This window comes from Oryx dammah, unplaced genomic scaffold (assembly GCF_014754425.2).
Source record: "Oryx dammah isolate SB20612 unplaced genomic scaffold, SCBI_Odam_1.1 HiC_scaffold_11, whole genome shotgun sequence".
Taxonomy (NCBI): Eukaryota; Metazoa; Chordata; class Mammalia; order Artiodactyla; family Bovidae; genus Oryx; species Oryx dammah.
Window position 1 is genome coordinate 20286716 of NW_024070195.1, and position 22234 is coordinate 20308949.

At 43.4% G+C, this 22234-nt stretch overlaps 3 protein-coding genes across 4 annotated transcripts in view; 2 read left to right on the top strand and 1 right to left on the bottom strand.

The window, feature by feature from the left end:
* The window catches only part of LOC120870473, a 60879-nt gene extending 43098 nt beyond the window's left edge, over positions 1–17781 (top strand). The window contains exon 4 of the mRNA XM_040250138.1: positions 17214–17781. Coding sequence (XP_040106072.1) covers positions 17214–17542 — 329 coding nt within the window. The 3' untranslated portion in view covers positions 17543–17781. The remainder of the gene's footprint in view (positions 1–17213) is intronic.
* On the top strand, positions 41–9051 carry HFE (homeostatic iron regulator). Of its 2 annotated transcripts, XM_040250003.1 has the most exons (6): positions 44–260; positions 3537–3800; positions 4228–4527; positions 5640–5915; positions 6048–6161; positions 7123–9051. In XM_040250003.1, the coding sequence occupies exons 1-6, from the start codon at positions 185–187 to the stop codon at positions 7161–7163; spliced, it is 1071 nt and encodes a 356-aa protein (XP_040105937.1). In that variant the 5' UTR covers positions 44–184; the 3' UTR covers positions 7164–9051. The 2 variants fall into 2 exon arrangements, with proteins under 2 accessions (XP_040105938.1, XP_040105937.1); XM_040250004.1 differs by lacking the exon at positions 4228–4527 and having other exon boundaries at positions 41–260.
* Positions 17782–18468: 687 nt separating the features above from the next.
* Positions 18469–21953, bottom strand: H1-6 (H1.6 linker histone, cluster member). The gene has a single exon (XM_040250067.1). The coding sequence runs from the start codon at positions 20105–20107 to the stop codon at positions 19472–19474; it is 636 nt and encodes a 211-aa protein (XP_040106001.1). The 5' UTR covers positions 20108–21953; the 3' UTR covers positions 18469–19471.
* Between the last annotated feature and the right edge of the window lie 281 nt (positions 21954–22234).

Below are 22234 nucleotides of genomic sequence, written 5' to 3' on the forward strand. Positions count from 1 at the left end.
AAGCGCAGGAGACCCATTTCTTTTCAGCAGCAGTCCCGGAAAAGGTTCCCACTGGCCAGGAAGTTTCATCTGGGATCCCCGGAGCCTCGGCAATGGCTCCAGGGTGACTTCTTGGATCATCCCCGTTCCCCCGCCCTACCCAAGCGGCTGAAAAGCGCCGGGACGCGCGGTCCGACTCGGGAAAATGGGCCCGCGAGCCCGGCCGGCGCTTCTCCTCTTGATCCTCCTGCGGACGGCGGCCACGCAGGGGCGACCGCCGCGTGAGTCCGGGGTCTGCGGGCTGGAGAGGGGCGCGGCGGGGGAGGCAAAATCGAAACTAGCTTTTCTTAGCTCTTGGGAGTTCTCTAAACTCCGAACGACTGCTCAGCCCTGTGTGCGGTGCCCTCCCCCAGCTTTTCCCGGGGGGCATGCGGGCCACAGGGCGTGCAGATGGGGTTAGGGGACCTCCCGTCCCAGGACCTTGACCCCTCACTCCCCACTCCCTGTCCTTGCTGCCACGGCGTAGCGCTCGGAACCACCTACTCCCCCCAGCTTGGACGCTTTTAGAATAGAAATCTCTCATTGAGGTCGAGCTAGGATTAGGGGTCCTTGGCCTCCGATCTCGGTTTTCTTGTTTCTGCGGTTAACCGAAGAGACTTAGCACGCACGCACTGTCGATTGTGTCCTTTCACCCCAGATCAAGCCCCAGACAGGAAGTTCTTCTCACTAAGGGCGACCTTGGCCGGAGTGCCCCCTCCGGTGTAACCACACCCGGGGGCTCTAAGGGCTGGGAGACAGGGCTGAGTAAACACACAGTGAAGGCCTCCGGTTTCCATTTCCGAACCACTGGCACAGACGGAGGATAGGAGGTTCTTGAGAGTTCGGCCAGAGGCCTCACTCTTGGGGATTGTTCTTTTGCTTGAAAAAATAACCTGCCTGATATTTTTGAACTTTTGAACTGAATCTCACAGTTCTTTTCAGCCCGGGGTTGTTAATTTGCAATGTTAATAGTATTGTTATAAAGGAGGCCAAAGAGATGATAGTTAGCATGTAAGTTTTCAATCACCTTCCTATCTGTGATCTGGTTTGACTCCACTCAGCCTTTGGGCGGTAGGTGTTTTGATTTTACTAGTGGTTAACAACTTGAGGTTAAATCCTTTCCCCAGGTTACAAAGAATTTAGACAGTCTGGTTTTCTGACATGAAGTACCACTGGTTGTAATCTTGGCTGACAGTGTTTGACCTCACTGTTGTCTGGCACAGCTCTGGATGCTTTATACATTGACAGAACACTTGGAGGGTAGGTCGTATATGTATCCACACTTTATAGGTGATGAGAACAAAATAAGACCTGCTCACCAGTAACTTTGTCAGTGTTACCCAGGGCTCTTCATAGTTGATTCTTAAAAAGTTACTCAGCATTAGAGGTTAAATCATAAAGTCTGATGAAGGAAAGTCTTCACTGACTACAAGTATATCGAGAGCAGGGAGCCAAGTCCTCTGATGCTTTGCCTTCGAGTGGATGGGGATGACATTACACAAAGGGATAGAGAGCATCAGGGTAACCTGTGAAGCACGGAGGTCAGGGTGGGCCACTGTCCCCAGCTGGGTCTGAGCAGAGACCTGAAGTAAGGGTGATGCTCACTGGGAACAGCGCTTCCCGGACAGGTTAGGGGGACCTGGCAAGGATTTGCAACGTCAGCACTCACTGACATTTTTTGCTGTGGGGTCTGTCATGTGTACTGTAGGACATTTAGCAGGGTCACTGTCCTTTACTCATTGGATGTTAGTACACTCCCCAGTCGTGACAACCAAAAACGTCCCCAGGCATTGCCAGATGTCCCTAAGAAAATAAATGTCCTGATTGAAGAAAGAGCAAGGGCTCCGGAGGCCCAGAACAGGTGATGGGTTCAGCAAAGGAGCCATGGGCGAGTCCCGTAGGGCCTCACAGGTTGCAGTGTGGACTCCAAACCAGGAGTGACGTAATCAAGAATACCTGTTGAAAAGATCGCTCTGGTTGCTCTATGGAAAGCAGAATGAAGGGGGCAGTGATAAAAAAACAACAACAACAGAGCGAAGCAGATAGGCAAGAGATGATGGACTGGGCCAGGTGGGAGCAGAGGTGGTGGTGAGAGATACTTCTATTCTGGATTTCTTTTAAAGGAAGTTGCTGAGGGATCTATGAAGGTTCATATGATAGAGAAAAGTCAAGGTGGCTCTATTACTATTTTATCTTTATTTTATCAGCCTCAGCAACGGGGGGATCGGTGGTGTCATTTCCAAGGTGGTGAAAGTAGTTTGGAGGCAACCAAGAGCCTGATTTTAGACTTGTTCAAGTTTGAAATTCCAGTGAGTCATCCAACTGGTGGTATCATATAGGCAGAGTTGGAGAGTAAGAATCTAGAGTTCAGGGTCAGAGATCGAAATCTAGAAGTCAGCATTTAGTTATCCAACAAGTATGTATTAAGCATCGGCTACATGCCAGACACTGTTCTAGGCATCGCAGATACACACTGAACTCCCACATCTAGAATTAAGGGAATGCATAAGAAAACTCACACCTGCCCAAGGCCTGTCCTCTTGGGCTTTCTGGGTGTTTTTTCACATTTGCATTTGATTTGGAACTGTTTTGATGCTGAAAGATACCTTAAGCTATTTATCAACACATCTTCCAGCATTTAACAGCAAACATTTATAGGCAGACCTCAGAGATATTGTGGGTTCAGTTTCAGACAACCACAATAAAAGGGAATATCATAAGAAAACAACTCAGACAAAGTTTTTGGTTTCCCAGTACATGCCCAAGTTGTGTTTACTACACTGTATGCTGTTAAGTGTACAACTGTATTGTCTTAAAAAACATACGTACCTTAATTTTTAAAAAGGTATTGCTAAAAAGTGTTATCCATCACCTGAACCTTCAGAGAGTCAAAATCTTTTTATAATAATAACACCAAAGATCACTGATCACAGATCACCATAACAAATAGAACAATAATGAAAATGTGGGAAATCTTGTGAGAATTACCAAAATGTGACAACGAGATATAAAAGTGAGCAAAGGCTGTTGGAAAAGTGTTACCAATAGACCTGCTTGACATGGGGTTGTCAAAAACCAATTTGTAAAAAAGACACTTTAGCTTCAAAGGGCAAAAAAAAAAAAAAAAAAAAAAATGAGGTCTGTCTGTACATAGGAAAGGGTTTAGAGATGGAAGTAGTGATAAAAACCGGACAATAATTCCTCTGGACTTGGATCTGATTGGGTCTGAGCACCAACTCCTGAGCTCAACTGCCCTAGTTAGACACATCTCGGGATTTTCTAAAATCTGTTGTCCCCAAGGGGAGGCTGCTGGAATTGTGAGTTCTGGGTCAGAGGCTGGGGGCTGCAAGTGGATGGCAGCCCACATGGCACAAGGAGAGTCTCGGGGAAAAAGGGTCATGGGGAGGGAGGGTACCACCCACTTTCACAGGGTGGAACCAGACACAGCTGGTTCGAGTAGATTCAGACTGTGTGTGGACTCCCAGTCTCCTACGCGGCTTGTTGCTCTCTCTCCCCAGGGTCACACTCCCTGCGCTTCCTCTTCATGGGCGCCTCCAAGCCAGACCTTGGGCTGCCCCTGTTTGAAGCTTTGGGCTACGTGGATGACCAGCTGTTTGTGTCCTATGATCATGAGAGTCGCCGTGCAGAGCGGCGTGCCCCATGGCTCTGGGGCAGGGCCACCAGCCAGCTGTGGCTGCAGCTGAGTCAGAACCTGAAAGGTTGGGATCACATGTTCATCGTGGACTTCTGGACGATCATGGACAACCACAACCAGAGCAAGGGTGCGTGAAGAGCGGGCCTCACCTTCCCAAGGTGGGCGGGGTGTGTCCTTGCTTCACAGATGCATCTTGAGGGAGGTTTGAGATCCTGGCTATTTGAGGTCCTGGGGGGGCAGAGAAAAGGGCAAGTGTTTGCTTCCTGAGGTTGTTCAGTCCCTCTAATGGTTCCTTAATACCTGTAAGGGCTTCCCTAGTGGCCCAGATGGTAAAGAATCCACCTACAATGTGGAAGACCTGGGTTTGATTCCTGGGCTGGGAAGATCTCCTGGAGAAGGAAATGGCAACCCACTCCAGTATTCTTGCCTGGAGAATCCCGCGGACACAGGAGCCTGGCAGGCTACAGTCCATAGGGTCGTCGCGAAGAGTCAGACACGACTGAGTGACTAACACACACAATGGCGGAAACAGGGACCTGCTCCTTTGGTTTCAGTAACGAAGCTGGGGGCGTTGCCAGAGTCCCACACCCTGCAGGTGATCCTGGGCTGTGAGTTGCGAGAGGACAACAGCACCAGAGGGTTCTGGAAGTATGGGTACGATGGGCAGGACCATCTAGAATTTCGGCCTGAGACACTGGATTGGAGAGCAGCAGAGCCCAGGGCCCAGGTCACCAAGCTGGAGTGGGAAGTGAACAAGATTCGGGCCAAGCAGAACAGGGCCTACCTGGATCGAGATTGCCCCGAGCAGCTGCTGCATTTGCTGGAGCTGGGGAGAGGGCCTCTGGAGCAACAAGGTACGGCGGGAGCACTCTCTGGCCCTCTCATGATGGAGTGGAGGAGGGGTACAGGGTACAGGATCCCCAGCTGGGGTTTCAGAGATGGCTGATGTTGTGTGTCTCCTTGGGAAGGAACTGAGGTCTGAGTTTTCCACCTCGAGGTCTCCAGCTCTGAGGTTTCCCCTTACAGTTGAGATGTATCATCTAGCTGTGAGTCACGATTTTATTTTTTTTCCATGCACATAGCTAAGGAAGTAACTGTGATTTTTCTCTCGATTTAACCAAGAACCCTATGCCCATTTATAACCTTTAGTGATTCAGAGATGCCAATTTTCATATGAATGAATACCAAGGCAAGATATTACCTAATGAGGCAACCGGTCAGAGTAGCATAATCTTGAGGGGTCAAAGCTACTTTCACAGAACATTCTAGTAGTCATGAAGGCTGACTATCTGACAAGACCCCTTCTTACAAGAATATTTATCAGGTTGAACCAGGTGAAATTACCGAGAGTACATATTCAATCATTTTTGATCCTCATAAGGGGCAATTTCAGGCTTCCCAAATGGCGCTGGTGGTAAACAATCCACTTGCCAATGCAGGAGATATAAGAGACATGGGTTCAATCCCTGGGTTGGGAAGATCCCCTGAAGGAGGACATGGCTACACGCTCCAGTATTCTTGCCTGGAGAATCCCATGGACAGAGGAGCCTGGTGGGCTACAGTCCATAGCGTCCCAAAGAGTCAGACAAGACTGAAGTGACTTAACATGCACACACACAAGGGGCAGTTTCATTTGATTCAACTTAAAGTATTAACAAAGAACATAGCACATGGGCAACAGGTGTGCATATTTCCAAGTGGGACTGGAGAACAGGCTGCTCAGACTGACTGACCCACATCAGAACTGAATCATGTAATGTATTTTAGGACACAAAATGGTGGTGTGTCTTTCCTACAGCTTGCTCTGTCTGCACAGGGTGACTCCTTCCTCTAATCTGTAGGGAAAGGGAAGTGAAAGTTGTAAAGAAAGGGAAGTGAAAGTGGTAAAGAAAGGAAGTGAACGTTCTGATCTTCCTGGCATGGGTAGGAAGGGTCCCTCTCCAGATCCTCCCTTCTTCCTGTCCAGTGCCTCCTTTGGTGAAGGTGACTCATCACGTGACCTCTTCACTGACCACTCTTCGGTGTCGGGCTCTGAACTTCTACCCCCAGAACATCACCATAAGGTGGCTGAAGGACAGACAGTTCCTGGATGCCAAGGACGTTAAGCCAAAGGATGTGTTGCCCAATGGGGACGGGACCTACCAGGCCTGGGTGGCCTTGGCTGTGCTCCCTGGGGAAGAGCAGAGATACAGCTGCCATGTGGAGCACCCAGGCCTGGATCAGCCCCTCACTGTCACCTGGGGTAAGGATGAGAGGCAGGGGCTGAGAAAACCTGGTGTGGGCAGGCTGGAGTTGGTCAACAGGGCAGCCAGGGGAGGGTCTGCTCTGCGCTGGGGGCAGCGTCATGGGCTTTCATTTGCTTTTGCTGTTTTAGAGCCCTCACTGTCTGGCACCCTGGTCACTGGAATCCTCAGTGGGATTGCTGTTTGCGTCATCATCTTCCTTACTGGAATTTTGTTCAGAATCTTAAAGAGACGGCAGTCTTCGAGTGAGTAGAAAGAAGGAGGAAGCCTCTTAGCACCACGGCACCCAGGACACTCTCATCTTCTTGCGGGAAGTGTGGCAGGTGGAGGCAAAGAGGATTTGGCATCCATGAGAAGCCCTCTCTTCTTTTTTCTTTGGGAACCCTGGCACCTCCCTGGGAGCAGGAATTTCTTGCTGATTTCCCAATCTGATTTCCCTCAGAATGAAAGCTCCTAATTCAACAGACGTCTGTTGAGCGCCTACTATTTGGCAAGGGGCTGTGTAAGGCAGTGCAGGTTCTCTGAGGTTAAGTCACCACTGCTATTCTCAGAGCCCAAGTCTAGTAGGAAATGAAATCCATGAAACAGGTAAATACAGTTAAAGACCCCTGAAGGTCCTATGAAGCACATGTTCTTGGTGGGGTCAAGGGAAGGAAGGACCCCATTCATCTGGGGATCAACCACAGCTTCTGGATATTGAAGAAGTAGGATTTCTTTGGTAATGTTGAGGATGAGGGGAGCTCTGTGCAGGTGAAGCAACTGTGCACATGGGAGAGAGTGACACATGCTGGGGAGTGAGAAATTATCATCAATTTGACCCTTGACTTTACATACTTATCAGTCTGCATTTCTACTTCCTGAACATCTGTGGTGCAGGGGGAAAAGGGGTAGACAGATGCCAGCTCCTGCAGAGCCTTGGGGGCCTTTGGGTTGTTATGGGGATGGGGGCGGAGAGGGTCAATGCAGGGCCTTAAATCAGCAAAGGGGGACCTAATCTCCACGGTATGGAGCATGAGTTGTTAGGAAGTGAGATGGGAGGCAAGGAGACCAGTTAGGCAAGGAGACTCAGCATTTGCAGATGAGAGATTATGGTGCCTGAAATCCAGGGGTTCCTTGGAAAGAGGATGGTCAGAGTTGAGATGAGTGGACAAGGGGGCAGGGGAGGATCCAAAGTCTGACGCCTGTTTCCTGGACATGTCTTTGCAGGAGGAGCCGCTGTCAACTATGCCTTAGCCGAATGTGAATGAAGGGCAGCTTGCAGACCCTTGTGGGGCGGAGACAGAACTCAAGACTCAGGGAGCACGTGCCCTTATGGCATTCTTCATGATCAGGACAATTGGAGCTAAGAAATGGGAACTGTCTCAGGAACTATCTGCTCTTAGCCTTCCTTGTTCACTCTCGAAAAGTTCACCATCTAGGTTTCTGAGTTCCTGCTTGTTAAAGGGCCCCAACTGTGACTTCTGCCTCACAAGCGGCTTTCCTGAATCCCAGGCTACATTTAGAACCTACATTGATTTCCTGCATCACCTCAGACTTCATACACCTACATCATCTCATCTCCTAACTGTGGAACAAGGTTCCTTAAATCTGGGGGCGGATGGGGGGTGGTTGCTCGTGATTCATTTAAACTTCTGAGAATAGCTTTGAACCTTCTCCTTAGGTCATACACTCTAATGCCCCTATCAGAATTTGGCACACACATCCAGGCAATTCCTAGACCCATTCAAGTTGCCTTTTAACCCTTCCTCTATTATTGAGAACTCACTTGTCACCAAGCCCTGTGGTCTCTTCCATCAGAAGGAGATCTGGACTGTTGTACAGTCGTGAAGGCTGTGCCCTGCACAACCCGAGGAGACCCCTTTTCCAGAAGAGGCATCCTTTCCTGGATGTTTGTGCCTATTAGGACAGTCTTCTCTAAAATGGGTGGGAAGTGTCTTGGGGAAGGATATCTTTTTCTAATTTGAGCAAATTCCTTAGATTAATGACACCTGCACTTTTGCAATACCTCTTCTGTATGCCAGACTTGAAGTAGCACAGGATTTGATCTCTACTCACACAATCTCCTTGTTCTGATAATGAAAATGATAATTAAGATGATGATGATAAGGATAAGGTGGCTGACATTTTAAAAGCTCTTATATGGTGCCAGACTTAGTTCTCTGAGTGCCCATTTACATGCATTATCTCACATAGTTTTTACAATAGTTCTTTGACATCAGTACTATTATCCACCTCCCCCTCTTTTTTTTAAGATGAAGAAAGTGAAGTTTAATATAGAGTATCTCACAGCTTGCCAGGGACAGAGATAGGTGTCAAACTCAGTCAGGCTGGCTCTTTGATCCAGCTCCTTGCTCCTACATTCAGATGATTAGATACTTGGACTAAGTAGGGAAAGAAGGAGATGGCTGTGGAGATGGCTCTTCTCTTGTCTCATTGTCTGTATGCTCAGTGACTTTGATTCAAGTAAAGGGAAAAACAGCAGAAAACAATCTCGGCCATGTTTCCTTTCAAAGTTCCTGAGGGAAGAACCCTGGAATGTGACCACTAACTTCTCCATTGCCACACTGGCCAGCTCTATCTGGCAGCACTCAAGGGATTGAGATTGGGAGGATTGGTTAGTTACCATGTTGGACCTCACAGAGTCCTGCTCCAATCAGGGCCACTAGGGTGTAGGCATTTCCCTTCATAAACTGGAGCAACTACTCTCATATTAAAGCTGGAAAAATAAAAAGTATATATACACACACTGGATAACTCATGTTTATTTCATGCTGCTATGTACAACTGGTGGCATACCTATGTTCAAGACTCTGTCTTGGAGGTTGGAGGGTAGGTGCCTCAGACCAAATACAGCACAAAAGTTTGTTTGGTAGGTACTAAATTTGGGCACAAATATCTCAACTATTTTAAACTTTTCTTTTTTTCTGGTTATGAAAGTTAAGTGGATAAAAGTACATATAATTTGTGCTTACTACAGAAAAGTTTAAAATGAGTTGAATTGAAACTATCCTTCCATTAGCTAAAACTAACTCTATTAACAGTGTGTGTATTTCTTCTCAGTATTACTGCTATATTAAAATACATAAATTTATCAAATGCATAGATTTTAATAAATACATAATTCATTGTACATGATTTTCCTGATGCATTTGTCCATCTTATGTATGTACTTAATCAACTTCATCATTACATTATTTTGGGGACATTTATACTGCTTCTACGGAGAAGGCAATGGCACCCCACTCCAGTACTCTTGCCTGGAAAATCCCATGGACAGAGGAGCCTGATAGGCTGCAGTCCAGGGGGTTGCTAAGAGTTGGGCACGACTGAGCGACTTCACTTTTGCTTTTCACTTTCATGCATTGGAGAAGGAAATGGCAACCCACTCCAGTATTCTTGCCTGGAGAACCCCATGGACAGAGGAGCTTGGGAGGCTCGAGTCCATGGGGTCAAAAGAGTCAGACGTGACTTAGCAACTAAACCACCACCATCACTGTACTGCTTCTAATTTTTTTAGCATTTTATTTTCATTAAACTATAGTAGCTGAATTAATTGTTTTTCTTTACCCTAGAGACATTATCACCTAAAGTGTAACACATTGGTTATTTTGCCTCCAGACCACGGTGGAAGCACAAATTCTTTCTCCTTAAATATCCTCCCATACTCAAAGCAGACTGCCAAAAATCTTCCTTGCTCATACTGTTTCCTACCTTACTAAGGATATACTAAAATTAATTAGGCAGCAGTTTATTTTATGTTCTTTTTGTTTCACATGGGACAAAATTTCAAGGAACATTCTACTCTTCACAGTAACACATTTATTAACTGTAGCCTGTTAATTTTTAAAAAATAACCACAATTATAAAATTTCCATTTTCTTTCAGTGTTTTTGCTTAATTTTTCTGGCCTTGTTCATCAGTTCTTAAGATAAGCTACATTTGAAAAGTCAGATCAGTTCAGTTCAGTTCAGTTCAGTTCAGTTGCTCAATCATGTCCGACTCTTTTCGACCCTACGGACTGCAGCACATCAGGTTTTCCTGTCCATCACCAACTCTGCAAGCTTGCTCAGACTCATGTCCACTGAGTCGGTGATGCCATACAACCATCTCATCCTCTGTCGTCCCCTTCTCCTGCCTTCAATCTTTCCCAACATCAGGGTCTTTTCCAATGAGTCAGTTCTTCACATCAGGTGACCAAAGTATTGGAGTTTCAGCTTCAGCATCAGCACTTCCAATGAATATTCAGAATTGATTTCCTTTAGGATTGCCTGTTTGGATCTCCTTGCAGTCCAAGGGACTCTCAAGAGTCTTCTCCAACACCACAGTTCAAAGACATCAATTCTCTGGCGCTCAGCTTTCTTTATGGTCCAACTCTCACATCCATACATGACTACTGGAAAACCATATGTTTGACTAGATGGGCTTTGGTCTGCAAAGTAATGTCTCTGCTTTTTATTTTGCTGTCTTGGTTGGTTATAGCTTTTCTTTCAGGCAGCAATCGTCTTTTATTTCATAACTGCAGTCACTATCTGCAGTGTGATTTTGGAATCCAAGAGATGAAAGTGTCACTGTTTCCATTGTTTCCCCATCTATTTGCCATGAAGTGATGGGACTGGATGCCATGATCTTAGTTTTTTTAATGTTGAGTTTTAAGCCAGCTTTTTCACTCTCCTCTTTCACTTTCCTCAAAAGGCTCTTTAGTTCCTCTTCGCTTTCTGCCAGAAGGGTGGTGTCATCGGCATATCTGAGGTTATTGATATGTTTCCTGGCAATGGCAATCTTGATTGCAGCTTGTGCTTCATCTAGCCCAGCCTTTTGCATGATGTACTCTGCATATAAGTTAGAAGCAGGGTGACAATATACAGCCTTGACATACTCCTTTCCCAATTTGGAACCAGTCCGCTGTTTCATGTCTGGTTCTAACTGTTGCTTCTTGACCTGCATACAGTTTTCTCAAGAGGCAGGTGTGGTGGTCTAGTATCCCATCTCTTTAAAAATTTTCCAGTCTGTTGTGATTTACCTAGTCAAAGGCTTTAGCATAGTCAATGATGCAGAAGTGGATGTTTTTCTGGAATTCTCTTGCTCTTTCTATGATCCAGCAGACGTTGGCAATTTGACTTCTGGTTCCTCTGCCTTTCTAAATCAGATACCAACATTTCAATTACCTATTTTATTTTATCTCTGGCAAAAACCACTTACAAGTTTGGTAGTAAGGAGAAGGGCGTCATCTTGTGGCCAACGCCAAAAATGTCACAGTGGTTTTATGACTATCGTGAGTTGGGGTGGGAAGGGGGAGAGAGGTAGGGCAAAGTCCTCAGGGGAAAGGAGGAAAGGAAAACACAAAAGACAAGAGTAGGCCGCTTAGGATTACCTTTGGAGAAAAGCCCCTGAAATTGTGAGAGGGCAAAGATGAAACTATTCACCAGGTATTTGAATTGCTGCAATCACAGGGCACTGTTGAGCTGCCTTAACTGGGAAAAGAACAGAAGGAAAACAAACAAATCTGGTGAGGCCACCTGCAAGCAGTTGGTTAAGGCCTGCTGGGAGGTACAGGCAAAACTTGGTCTTGTTTTATAATAATATAGCCTTAGTGTGCTGTATACTTGATTCATTCATGTACACATACACACTTAAAAACAAAAACCTTTCTCTCAAATGCTGCAAGGTTCTTATAAGCCACACACTCTAATCATGACTAGAATTTTAAAATGCATGACTTTAAGCATTGAAGATATTTACAGATATCTCTAAGTTTAATTTCTACAGGCTTTGAGTCATCATATGTTTCTCCCCCATTTTTAAATAAGTGATTAATATGTAGATTTTAATACAGCATTAAATTATCTCATTGACTATTTTACTAAAAATCCGTGGTTGCCCTGACATCATGCATGCATTTATTATTTGACCTAGAATGCATATTCTAGGTATCTCACATATTCGGTTTCTGAATAATTTTCTAAGCTGTTTACTCATATATATGAGGGGTACATATAGTTTGCCTTAAGCAGATGCTTCTATAGCTTCTATTTCTTGGCTGGATGAAATTGTATTCTCAGTAAAGTCTTCTTTAGCATGAATATTTCCTGAAAGTAATTTTTCTTTTTTTAGCTAATAGTTATTGAGTACTTACTAGATGCCAGGCTTTATTCTAAACATTAATTTAATTCCTCTGTGATATGTATGCTCTTGTTATTCTGTTACCCTTATTTTGTTGTGTAGAAACCAAGGCACAGAGAGGTTAGTTAACTTGCTGAAGGTTACACAGCTGGAAAATGATCATGCTGATTTTTTTTTTTTCCAGCTAGCCTGGCTCAGAGTCAAATTCCTAACCAACACACAATATCTCTCTCTGAGTCAAGAAAACATGTGGTTGATGCCACTGCATCTTTTTATGATACTCCTTTAAGTAACCATTCTGATGCCTAGAGACCATACTTTGGATATTTCCTGAGTGAGGAGAGGACCAGTTTTAACATTTCAGAATGTTTTGTTTCACACAGGCCAAACTTTCAAGAAACATTCTACTCTTCACATTAACACATTTATTAACTGTGGCCTGTTAATTTTTTAAATAACCAGTTATACAATCTCAATTTTATATAATTTTTCATAAATATTTGGGACCTTTATTTTCTTTTCACACACAAAATTCTAACTATCAATTCACATTTCTGTTTATTCTCTTTATCATTCAGGGAGTATCACAGTTTGGGTAGCCTTGAAGCACATGTGAATCATTTCTTCACCAGATTTGGGTAGAAAGTATTGTTATTAAAAAAAAAAAAAAAATCAAATTCTGGCTCTTGGCCGAAAGATTCTAAAATAGAATTTTGCTGTTTTCAGTGCATTTTGTGGGGCGCTCAGCATAATACCAATACTTGTATAAACTTCAATGAAAGTCTTGTCAGCTAACCTTACTCTGCAAGTGCATGAACTAGCCCAGATTTTATTCTATAAACAGAGTGACCACATGACATTTTCGTAAAACAGTCAGCAAGAAACTTGGATAATGCCAATGGAGTTTCACTCAGTGTGTAGGAAAGCATCTATTTTAAACATAGGTGTAACAAAGATCTTTCCTTTGTGTACTTTTGGGTTCACAGTTTCCACCACTAAACAAATGCAAAATCCTTTCTTTGTGTTTTGTGTGTGTGATTAAGAAAGTATTCCATGGAATTTTAAAAATCAAATTTAACTACAAATGTGTTTATAAAAATTTTGAAACAATTGTTTAAGACAAGATAATATTAGAAACTTGCTTGTCCAAATACATTTTCTTCAGTAGGTCAAAATGTGTTAAGACTATTTAGAGGAGAAAGCCCACACAGGACAGCAGGCCTAAGAAGTGCAAATGCCAACAACTTTTTAAAAAGAGTTTGAACTAAAGAGAAAATGCAGGGTGGTTAGGACTTGGCACTTTGACTGCTATCACCCAGGTTGAATCCCTGGATGGGAAACTGAGATCCTGCAAGACATGCGGTGCAGCCAAAATGGAAAAAATAAAATCAAATAAAGAGGGAAAACTAAGAACATTTTCTTAAAATGGTAAGGAGAGGAAATGAGGAAAATAGGGAGAGACACAGGAGATGTATATTATGGAACCAAAAACACACCAATGGGAATGACAGGAAAAATGAATAATTAGAAAATAGGTCATACCAAAGTAAAAATTAGTTGACTGAAAAAGAGAAATGCATTGAAGACTTAAATGGGAAGGAGATAAATCAGCCAGCGCCGAGAGAAGCCCCAGACCAGGAGTGGTATTCCCAAATGCCTGCATCTCGCTGCTGTCAAGTTATAAATCCCTGGCAGGCAGGCAAAATGAGGTGAGATTGTACTTACACATTTCCTTAACTATAACATTGCTCAAAACTATCTCTACCAAGGGATTCCTTTTTACTAAAGTGCAATTATACCCCGAAAAGTGTTGATATATGCTGGTAGTTTTCAACCCTGTCCAAGTATCAGAATTGTCTGTTGAATTTATATATTCCATGGAATGATATGAGCAGTGAAAGTGAAAAAAAGTCGCTCAATCGTGTCCGAATCTTTGGGACCCCGTGGACTGTAACCTACCAGGCTCTTCCGTCTATGGGATTTTCCAGGCAAGAATACTGTAGTGGGTTGCCATTTCCTTCTCCAGGAGATCTTCCCAACCCAGGGATTGAACTTGGGTCTCCCACATGGTAGGCAGATGTTTTACCATCTGAGCCACCAGGGAAGTCCATTATCATTATGGAATGATATGCATAAATATAGATATATATATTCCTGAACTCTAGTATTTTGACTGAGTTTGTGATAGGTGGTTCTGAACATTTTGTCTTTTTAGAACAAGTTTGATTAACATCACTGTTTTATTTGTTGAAATATTTAATGTATCCACTTAGCCACAACTTGCTTGCAAGGTTTTAATTTGTAGGGTCTTGGTCACATAAATGGGGTTCTGTGATGCTAGGTTCACTTGGAAGATGAGTTCCAGGTGACCCACTCTCTTCCAAGCCACAGGACCAAGTAACATCTGGCACCTAGAGCAGGATACATTTTCAACATAAACCTATATGTGTATACCTTTTAAATGAAGAAGGAATTCATAGGGCCTGCACTCCATCTTAGGCCTGTTCATGCTGATCATGCTCAGCCACCTTTCCAATGGACTCTGAACTCTGTATTTAGTGCCTATGAAAACAACAACAGAAGGATAAGACCCCATCCAGACTGGGGAACCTTGAAGATCATAACTAGGGTATTCATCTCTTAAGAGAAAACATACACTAATCATCCCTTCCTCCAGACAGGCCATATATTTTTCTGTATCTATCGAAGTGTAACCTCAGGTTTATTGATTATTGGCTAATTGTGACTGTTTGAGCACATGAGCACATAGCATGTGAATGATGGGTTATTGGGATTGTATTTTCCTTGATTTCTGTAAGTCTCAAGGAATTTGGAGTGGTGGGTTCAGACACATACACATGGGGTATAAAAGATTTTCACAAATGCTGGTTGGGGTCCTTGGCTAAGGGGAGACTCTGCCTTGGGCCCGCCGGTGTAACAAACTGCACTTCACTATCTGCATTGTCCTTCTGAGTGAGTTTGTTTTCCGGAACGCGTGGCTACAACATAAATATTTCTGTTCTGACAGTCATGGCTTTTTGAGTCAATGTTCATTGAGAAAAGTTTAGAAAAGAAGAAATTGGGAAAAGAAAATAAGAAAAAAGGAACTATATTGTACCTTCATGAATTAAAAAGCATGTGCAGCTTTCATGTTTACATATGAACTCTGACCTCATACTTTTCCTCTGTAATGTTTGACATTTCTTCCTAGCTAAGTCTCCTTTCTGAGGTGCAGGTTCATAGTGGGAGAGGGTGTTGAAAGGTAGGAGTCCAAAACCTCTCAATTTGGGGCAGAAAAATGCAACCTCATCTAATTATTTTAGAAGTGATATAAACCCTGTGCCATGCAGAGCTTTCCTGCCCTCTCCTTGGTCTTTTCTCTCCATTACTGGGTCTCTTCTCCCTTTTTGCCTAAGTCTGATGTTATAGTGTAAGGCCATATTCTCATTCTAAGTCTCACCAATAGACATTTATCTATTAACCAGGACTGGGGTTGGGGTAGGGGGGAGAAGTCTTTTTCTTTTTCAATTTAAATAGAGTGACTCTTACTGTGGAAATTTTCAAAAGCTGCAACTGGAAACTAAAGAGAAACTTTTTAATTGAGAAGTCCTTCTCAAACCATATTCAAATCCAATTGTTTTATTTTGCTTAAAAACAAACAAACAAAAAAACAAAGACTAGCCTGTCCATAACCCTTTGTAATCTAATCAAAAGCCTCCCAGGTGAGGGCCCTGTAGGCTTAGAAATGACCTTAATCAAGTATTAGCCCCATCCTCCTATTAATCCCCAACTCTACAAAACATCGGGAGAAGGCAATAGCACCCCACTCCAGTACTCTTGCCTGGAAAATCCCATGGACGGAGGAGCCTGTAGGCTGCAGTACAGGGGGTCGCCAAGAGTCAGAGATGACTGAGCGACTTCACTTCACTTTTCACTTTCATGCATTGGAGAAGGAAATGGCAACCCACTCCAGTGTTCTTGCCTGGAGAATCCCAAGGACGGCGGAGCCTGGTGGGCTGCCGTCTATGGGGTTGCACAGAGTCGGACACGACTGAAGCGACTTAGCAGCAGCAACAGCTACAGAACATGTGTTCTTGTCTCTAAAACATGAGAAAGGATTAATGGAAAAGAGAAAGGAACTTTTAAGAATTGAAGCCCAATTAGACAGGTGCAGAAGGCCAGGAAGAGGGTCCAAGGGGCAACTGATTACTGAAGCCTACCTTTAAGTTCCTTCTCTCACATGTATTTGCCAAAAAAGGAGTCACGCAGTACATGTTTGAATGGAGAAATTTGCAATTGTTTTTCTATTTTTTTAGTCTTTCCATACACAGGAGTTTTAGTACCAGAGCCTCTTCATGGCCAGGCTTATAGTTTGTCTCATTAAAATGTGGCCTTTAAAATTGAAACATTAGAAGAATTGAAAGGGAAAGTCCCGTCACCTATAACTCTATGTTCCTTTTCATATTATTTTCACGTTCCCCAAGGGACCATTATCTAATTTATTAGTTTTGCTTGCTCATGCTCAGTCGTGTCCGACTCTGTGACCTCATGGACTGTAGCCTGCCAGGTTCCTGGGATTTCCCAGGCAAGAATGGAGTGCGTTGCCATTTGCTCCTCCAGAGGATCTCCATTCAGGGATGGAACCCGCGTCTCCTACATTGGCAGACGGATTCTTTACCATCGAGCCACCTGGGAAGCCCTAATTTGTTAGTTACCGAGCTATGATTTAAGGCAGAAGAGGAGGACGAGATGGCTGGATGCGATCACGTATTCAATGGACATGAATTCCAGCAAGTTCAGGGAGATGGTGAAGGTCGCAAAGAGTCGTACACGACTGAGTGAATGAACAACAGCAACAAAACGTTTTGAAAAAGAAATTTGAAGTGGAGGTCTTTGCTCCATGTCCTTGAGCTGATAAGAAAACACTCAACTTGCAAATAGGCGCAGGAAAAAAGTGCAAGACAAAAGAGAAACTAAACCTTTCATTCGATTGAAGGCCACCTCTCCTGCCAGGAGCTCACTGAACCGAGGTTTCCTGACCAATGAAAACACTGAAATGTTAATAACCCCCTCCTTGCCCCACCCCCTGATGACCTAATTTGGAAAAGCCGCCTGAGCATGTTGTTTTCAATCAGGTCCGCTAGAACGCTATTTAAAGGGCAGTGTCAAGGCCGCAGTTATTGCGACAGCAGTCATGTCTGGTCGTGGGAAGGGTGGTAAAGGCCTTGGTAAGGGGGGCGCTAAGCGCCATCGCAAAGTCTTGCGGGACAACATCCAGGGTATTACTAAGCCAGCTATCCGACGTCTGGCTCGCCGTGGAGGCGTCAAACGTATCTCCGGTCTTATCTACGAAGAGACTCGCGGGGTGCTGAAAGTGTTTCTGGAAAATGTGATCCGGGACGCGGTCACCTACACGGAGCACGCTAAGCGCAAGACTGTTACCGCCATGGATGTGGTTTACGCGCTCAAACGTCAGGGCCGTACCCTTTACGGTTTTGGTGGTTGAGCAAAGCATCTACTTGGAACGCTTAGAGAAACTAAAGGCCCTTTTCAGGGCCGCCCAAATGTTCGCTAAAGAGCTGTTGGACATTACTGAGATGTAAGGAAGTATTTTAAGTGTTAAAGGGAGCTGCCTTAATGCAGATTCATACCATACTTAGATTGGGAAGTATGACTTTCATAATGAAAATAGGATTTTAGGCGCGGTAAAACAACCACCAATAAATGTAATTGCCCTTAAGTTTTGTGCATTTCGATGTCCAGCCTTCAAACTGGTTGGCTGGCTGTTTTAATGGTACAATGCTTCGTATTACCGCCCACACAATACATAGTTATGCAAATCAGGGCTCTTTGCGGGCAAGCTTTCATTGGCCGATTATCACTGTGGTGAAAAAAGATCCACTGCGTTTCAAAGCTGTTTTCTTGTTAGCCAAGGCATAGAGCTTCATAACGGTATCCGGAACAATCCGATTTATGCCCGGCTCTGAAGGGCGCTGGAACAAAGGCACAGAGTGGTCTAACCGGTTCCGCACAGGTTTGTGTAGTGCTTGGCAGCCGGCCCACTGCTGGGTGGGATGAAGCCAGCCTCCTTTTCCTCTGCGGTGAGTCTCGGGTACAGAAAATGGGCTCAACTGCCTTTTTTGGCAAGTGAAGAATTTCCCTTCACTATCCCAACTCCGTAAAACAGTGGCTACTTTACCCAAAGTACTGAGCTGTGGCTGATTGAATACAAATCGAAACTATTGTGTTTAGTTACTTTCCATACAGGAAATAATTTTTCTTCAGAGGTCCGATTATACAAATGAATTCAGACAGTATATGTCCTAGTGAATCATCTGTAGAACATGGCTGTGTGTGAAACTGCTTAAATTACATAGTTTTGCATTGACTTTGTTCGAAGTTGCCCCAAATATAAAGGCCCAAAACAAGATGAACAGTATAAATGTGTTATTTACGAGGATCTTTAAATAAGGCTAAATTACAAATTAAGTAAAAACTAAATTGTTTAAAGTGAAAAAGATGCTTTTCCTAATACAAGCAGGTTTGGAATTTAAAGGTTACATTGAGCCTCCAACATCTCTATACATCGTTTAACATTTTTCAGCCTGTGTAGGGCATTATGAACAAGACTCACTCTCTTCACTGACAACCACAATTATATTAAGACTATATTACAAAATCAAATTTTAATGTGCTTAACATAGAAAATAATCTGCTTTCATAGTAACGAAGACAAATCTTTCAATATTCTTGCAAATTGTAAAACGAAAACGTTTGATTTACAAAAAATCACAGTGGAAAGATGTTTAAATAAGTAAAAAAAAAAAACAAAACTTCCCACTAACCCAAATTGAGACCGTGGTTTCCCTATATTAACCCCTGTTAAGTCCATGGATACGGAGTTCAGAACCCTTATACAGAATGATACATAAAAGTATATCCTGGAGTAGAATTAGGTGAAGAAAAGAAACAAAACATGGTAAAAACATAGTTGAGGCATGGGACAGATCTCCACTCAGAAACTAGGCCTAAACTTTAAACATAGTAGCTCTCGAAGAGGGATTCTCTAGTGGTGCAGATGGTAAAGAATATATATGCCTGCTAATGCAAGATACCTGGGTTTGATCCCTGGATCAGGAAGATGCTCCTAGAGAAGAGAATGGCTGCCCCTTCCAGTATTCTAAGAGCATTTAAGAACTTAAGGAATGTGCCGATTTTGTTAGGATGGACAATTCTCTGCAATTGGACACTACCCACGCTAAAGTATCTGTACTATATGTCCAATAAGGTAAATTTCACATCACAGGTTCATTTATCAAATACTTAGAACCAGTAATCTTCCAGAGACTTCTGGAAACGATGTTACACCCTCCTAAAATCACTTAGATGGCTCTGAAAAGAGCCTTTGGGTTCTAAGAAAACTGGTGAAGAAGTATTACTTCTTGGTTGTTGCTTTCCTAGTATTAGTTTTCTGCTGGGTCAGCTTAGGCTTCCCAGTTTCGGGCTTTCCTGCCCTGGCCTGCGCTGGACTCTTCCGTTGTTTGCATTTGGTTCTTTTAGTTTTCCCCTCGTTCCTAGCAGCTATCTGAGCCGCCGTGGTCCTCGGCTGCTTAGCTCTTTTGTTGGCTTTACCATTCTTCGGAGACTTTGAATCTCTGGATAAGACCAGCTTCCTACTCTTCGCAGAAGCAGGTTTTTTGACTTTTCCCTTACTAACTTCAGGAGCAGCCTTCTTGCTGAGCTTGAAAGAGCCGGACGCACCGGTACCCCTAGTCTGTACCAGGATTCCCTTGCTCACCAGGCCTTTGAGACCCAGCTTGATGCGACTATTGTTTCTCTCCACGTCGTAACCTGCAGCTGATAGCGCTTTTTTCAGCGCAGCCAAGGACATGCCAGCTCTCTTCTGGGAGACCGAAAGTGCCTCAGTAATCAACTTGGACACTGATGCGCTTGCTGTTTTCCGACTCACACCCATCAAGCCAACTGGCTTCTTTACCCGCTTCCTTGCTTGCGATTTGTCCCTGGAAGCCGGAACCTGGTCGGCTGGAGCGGCAGGCGCCGTCTCAAACATAACAGCAAAGAAAAACACAACATATCATTCAGCAAGTACGCTCAAGTGTGGCGGGTTGGGGGCGGGGAGGAGGCCCTCAGGGCCTTATATAGGGCAGGACGCGCTGTGATTGGTTCATCACTCAGGCACCACCCCCGCCCCTTGGGGGAGGAGCATTTGTGTTTGTTTCACTTCCAAAAATTGAATACCTCAAAAATCTCTTGCACGGAATTGCCCAGGTTCTACTGTCAAATAATCCATAGAGATACAGATTTCAGATGCCTTTTCAATTTTTAATGAAAAATGACTCTGCATGCCAAAGCTATTCAATAAAGCTCTCAATTGTCACCAAAGTTTAAAGAGAAGAACAAAACCTCCTCTTTTCCTTGTAAATATAAAAGTAATTTTAAAGGAAAGAGTTATCTCATGTTTTCTGAGTGATCTTCCAAATGGTTGGCTTCCAGTTGGTGGAAAAAATAAATTATTCACACCTTTATTCTAGTTGAAAATTATTTATGTACATGAAGGAAGTAACACATATCTTAGAAGTCTCACTGCAGGCTTGAAAGATGCTTTTAGAATTGTTGAAAAACCTTCAGGGTACCACCTTATTTGGGCAAACACAATCTAATAAACCATGATCTACAGGCATGTGGATTGTTTGTGACTAAAACAACTTCTCAGTCTCTACAACTTGATAGCAGACCCTCGAGCATGAAGTAAATAATACAGATCTCACACATGATATCTGCTTGGCCAAAATCAGGTCCCCTTGTGGCTAGTGTCCTAAACTGAGTTTTGTTTCTGGTTTCATTAGTTGAAACCTTACCCTTATGCCCACCCCCATCTCCTTGACACTTCACTGTAAAAAAAAAAAAAAAAAACACCTCAACGAAACAGATACAATCTCTCCCCTTAATATAAAATTTGAGGCAGGAACCCTGATATGAAGAGCTTATTGGAAACCACAGACCCAGATCTCTAAAAGGACTGGCCTGGCAGGTGTGTCTACAGAGCTGTGGGGAAAGAATGATTATGATAATGTAATACTTCTTCTGAAATACTTCAGAGGAAATCAGATGATGAGACTTGCAAACTTCTGATTGCAAGAAATAGAAAATAGAAAAATCTCTTTCACTCTCTTTGCTTCACATCCATGTGCCCATATGTGCACCTACAGACAAACATCTGAAACAAAAACTCTGAAAACAATGCTACCTTAAGGGCTCTCTGATATATTTTAATCTAGTTTATTTTATTTAAAAAAAAATGCTGGTTGTAAATCATGAGATTGATTTCACAGCCTACTAATACATTCTGACCCTTTTGAAAATTTTTTCTCCTTAGATTACATTTTACTGAGGACTCTCTTTTAACGTGTATTTGGTTTCCCTGAACTTTGGTGATCCCTTAGAGGTTGTGCCATTAAATGTCAGTGATGTAGAGTTGGATTATGGAATGGACAGAATATATCATTGCTGTAAAAATAACAAAGAATGGAACTTAAAAAAATTCTTAGATTCCATAATTTAATATTCATAGAAAAGACTCATATTTTGCATTATAAATCTAAAATATACCATAAAAACAAGCTCACACATATATACAGTATATATGTGAGAATCGTTGTCCCAAGTATTTTTCCCTGAAAAAATTTTTAAAAAGTAGGAATTTATTTTATATATGAGGAACCTGAGTCACAGAAAAGTCACATAACTTGCCTAAAGTCTTAGAGCTAGTGAGCAGGAAAGCTGGGACTTTATTTCAAGAAGTCTATCTTCAAAAGGCTCTGCTTCTCCCATCTCACTCTTAGTCTTCTCAGGCTACTCAAACAAAATAGACTGGTGGCTTAAACAATAGAAATTTATTTCTTCACAACTTTGGAGGCTAGAAAAGGCCAGGGTGCCAGCATGGTCAGGTTCCGGTGACACCTCTTTTCCTGTCCTATAGAGGGCTGCCTTCTTGCTGTGTCCTTATATAGTCTTTCTTTAGTGCTTGCACACCAGAAGCATGATGGCTCCCTCTTTCTCTTCTTGTGAGACCTGGAGTCCTATTGGATTAGGGACCCATCTTTATGACCTCTTTAACCTAAATTACCTCCTAAAAGCTCTGTCTCCAAATATAGTTACAAAGGGGCTTAGGGTCTCA

Coding starts and splice junctions, on each gene's coding strand:
- HFE (XM_040250003.1), top strand. CDS start 185: ATGGGCCCGCGAGCCCGGCCGGCGCTTCTCCTCTTGATCCTCCTGCGG. Junction 4,528..5,639: donor AGGGCCTCTGGAGCAACAAG/GTACGGCGGGAG, acceptor CTTCCTGTCCAG/TGCCTCCTTTGGTGAAGGTG. Junction 6,162..7,122: donor AAAGAGACGGCAGTCTTCGA/GTGAGTAGAAAG, acceptor ATGTCTTTGCAG/GAGGAGCCGCTGTCAACTAT.
- H1-6 (XM_040250067.1), bottom strand. CDS start 20,107: ATGTTTGAGACGGCGCCTGCCGCTCCAGCCGACCAGGTTCCGGCTTCC.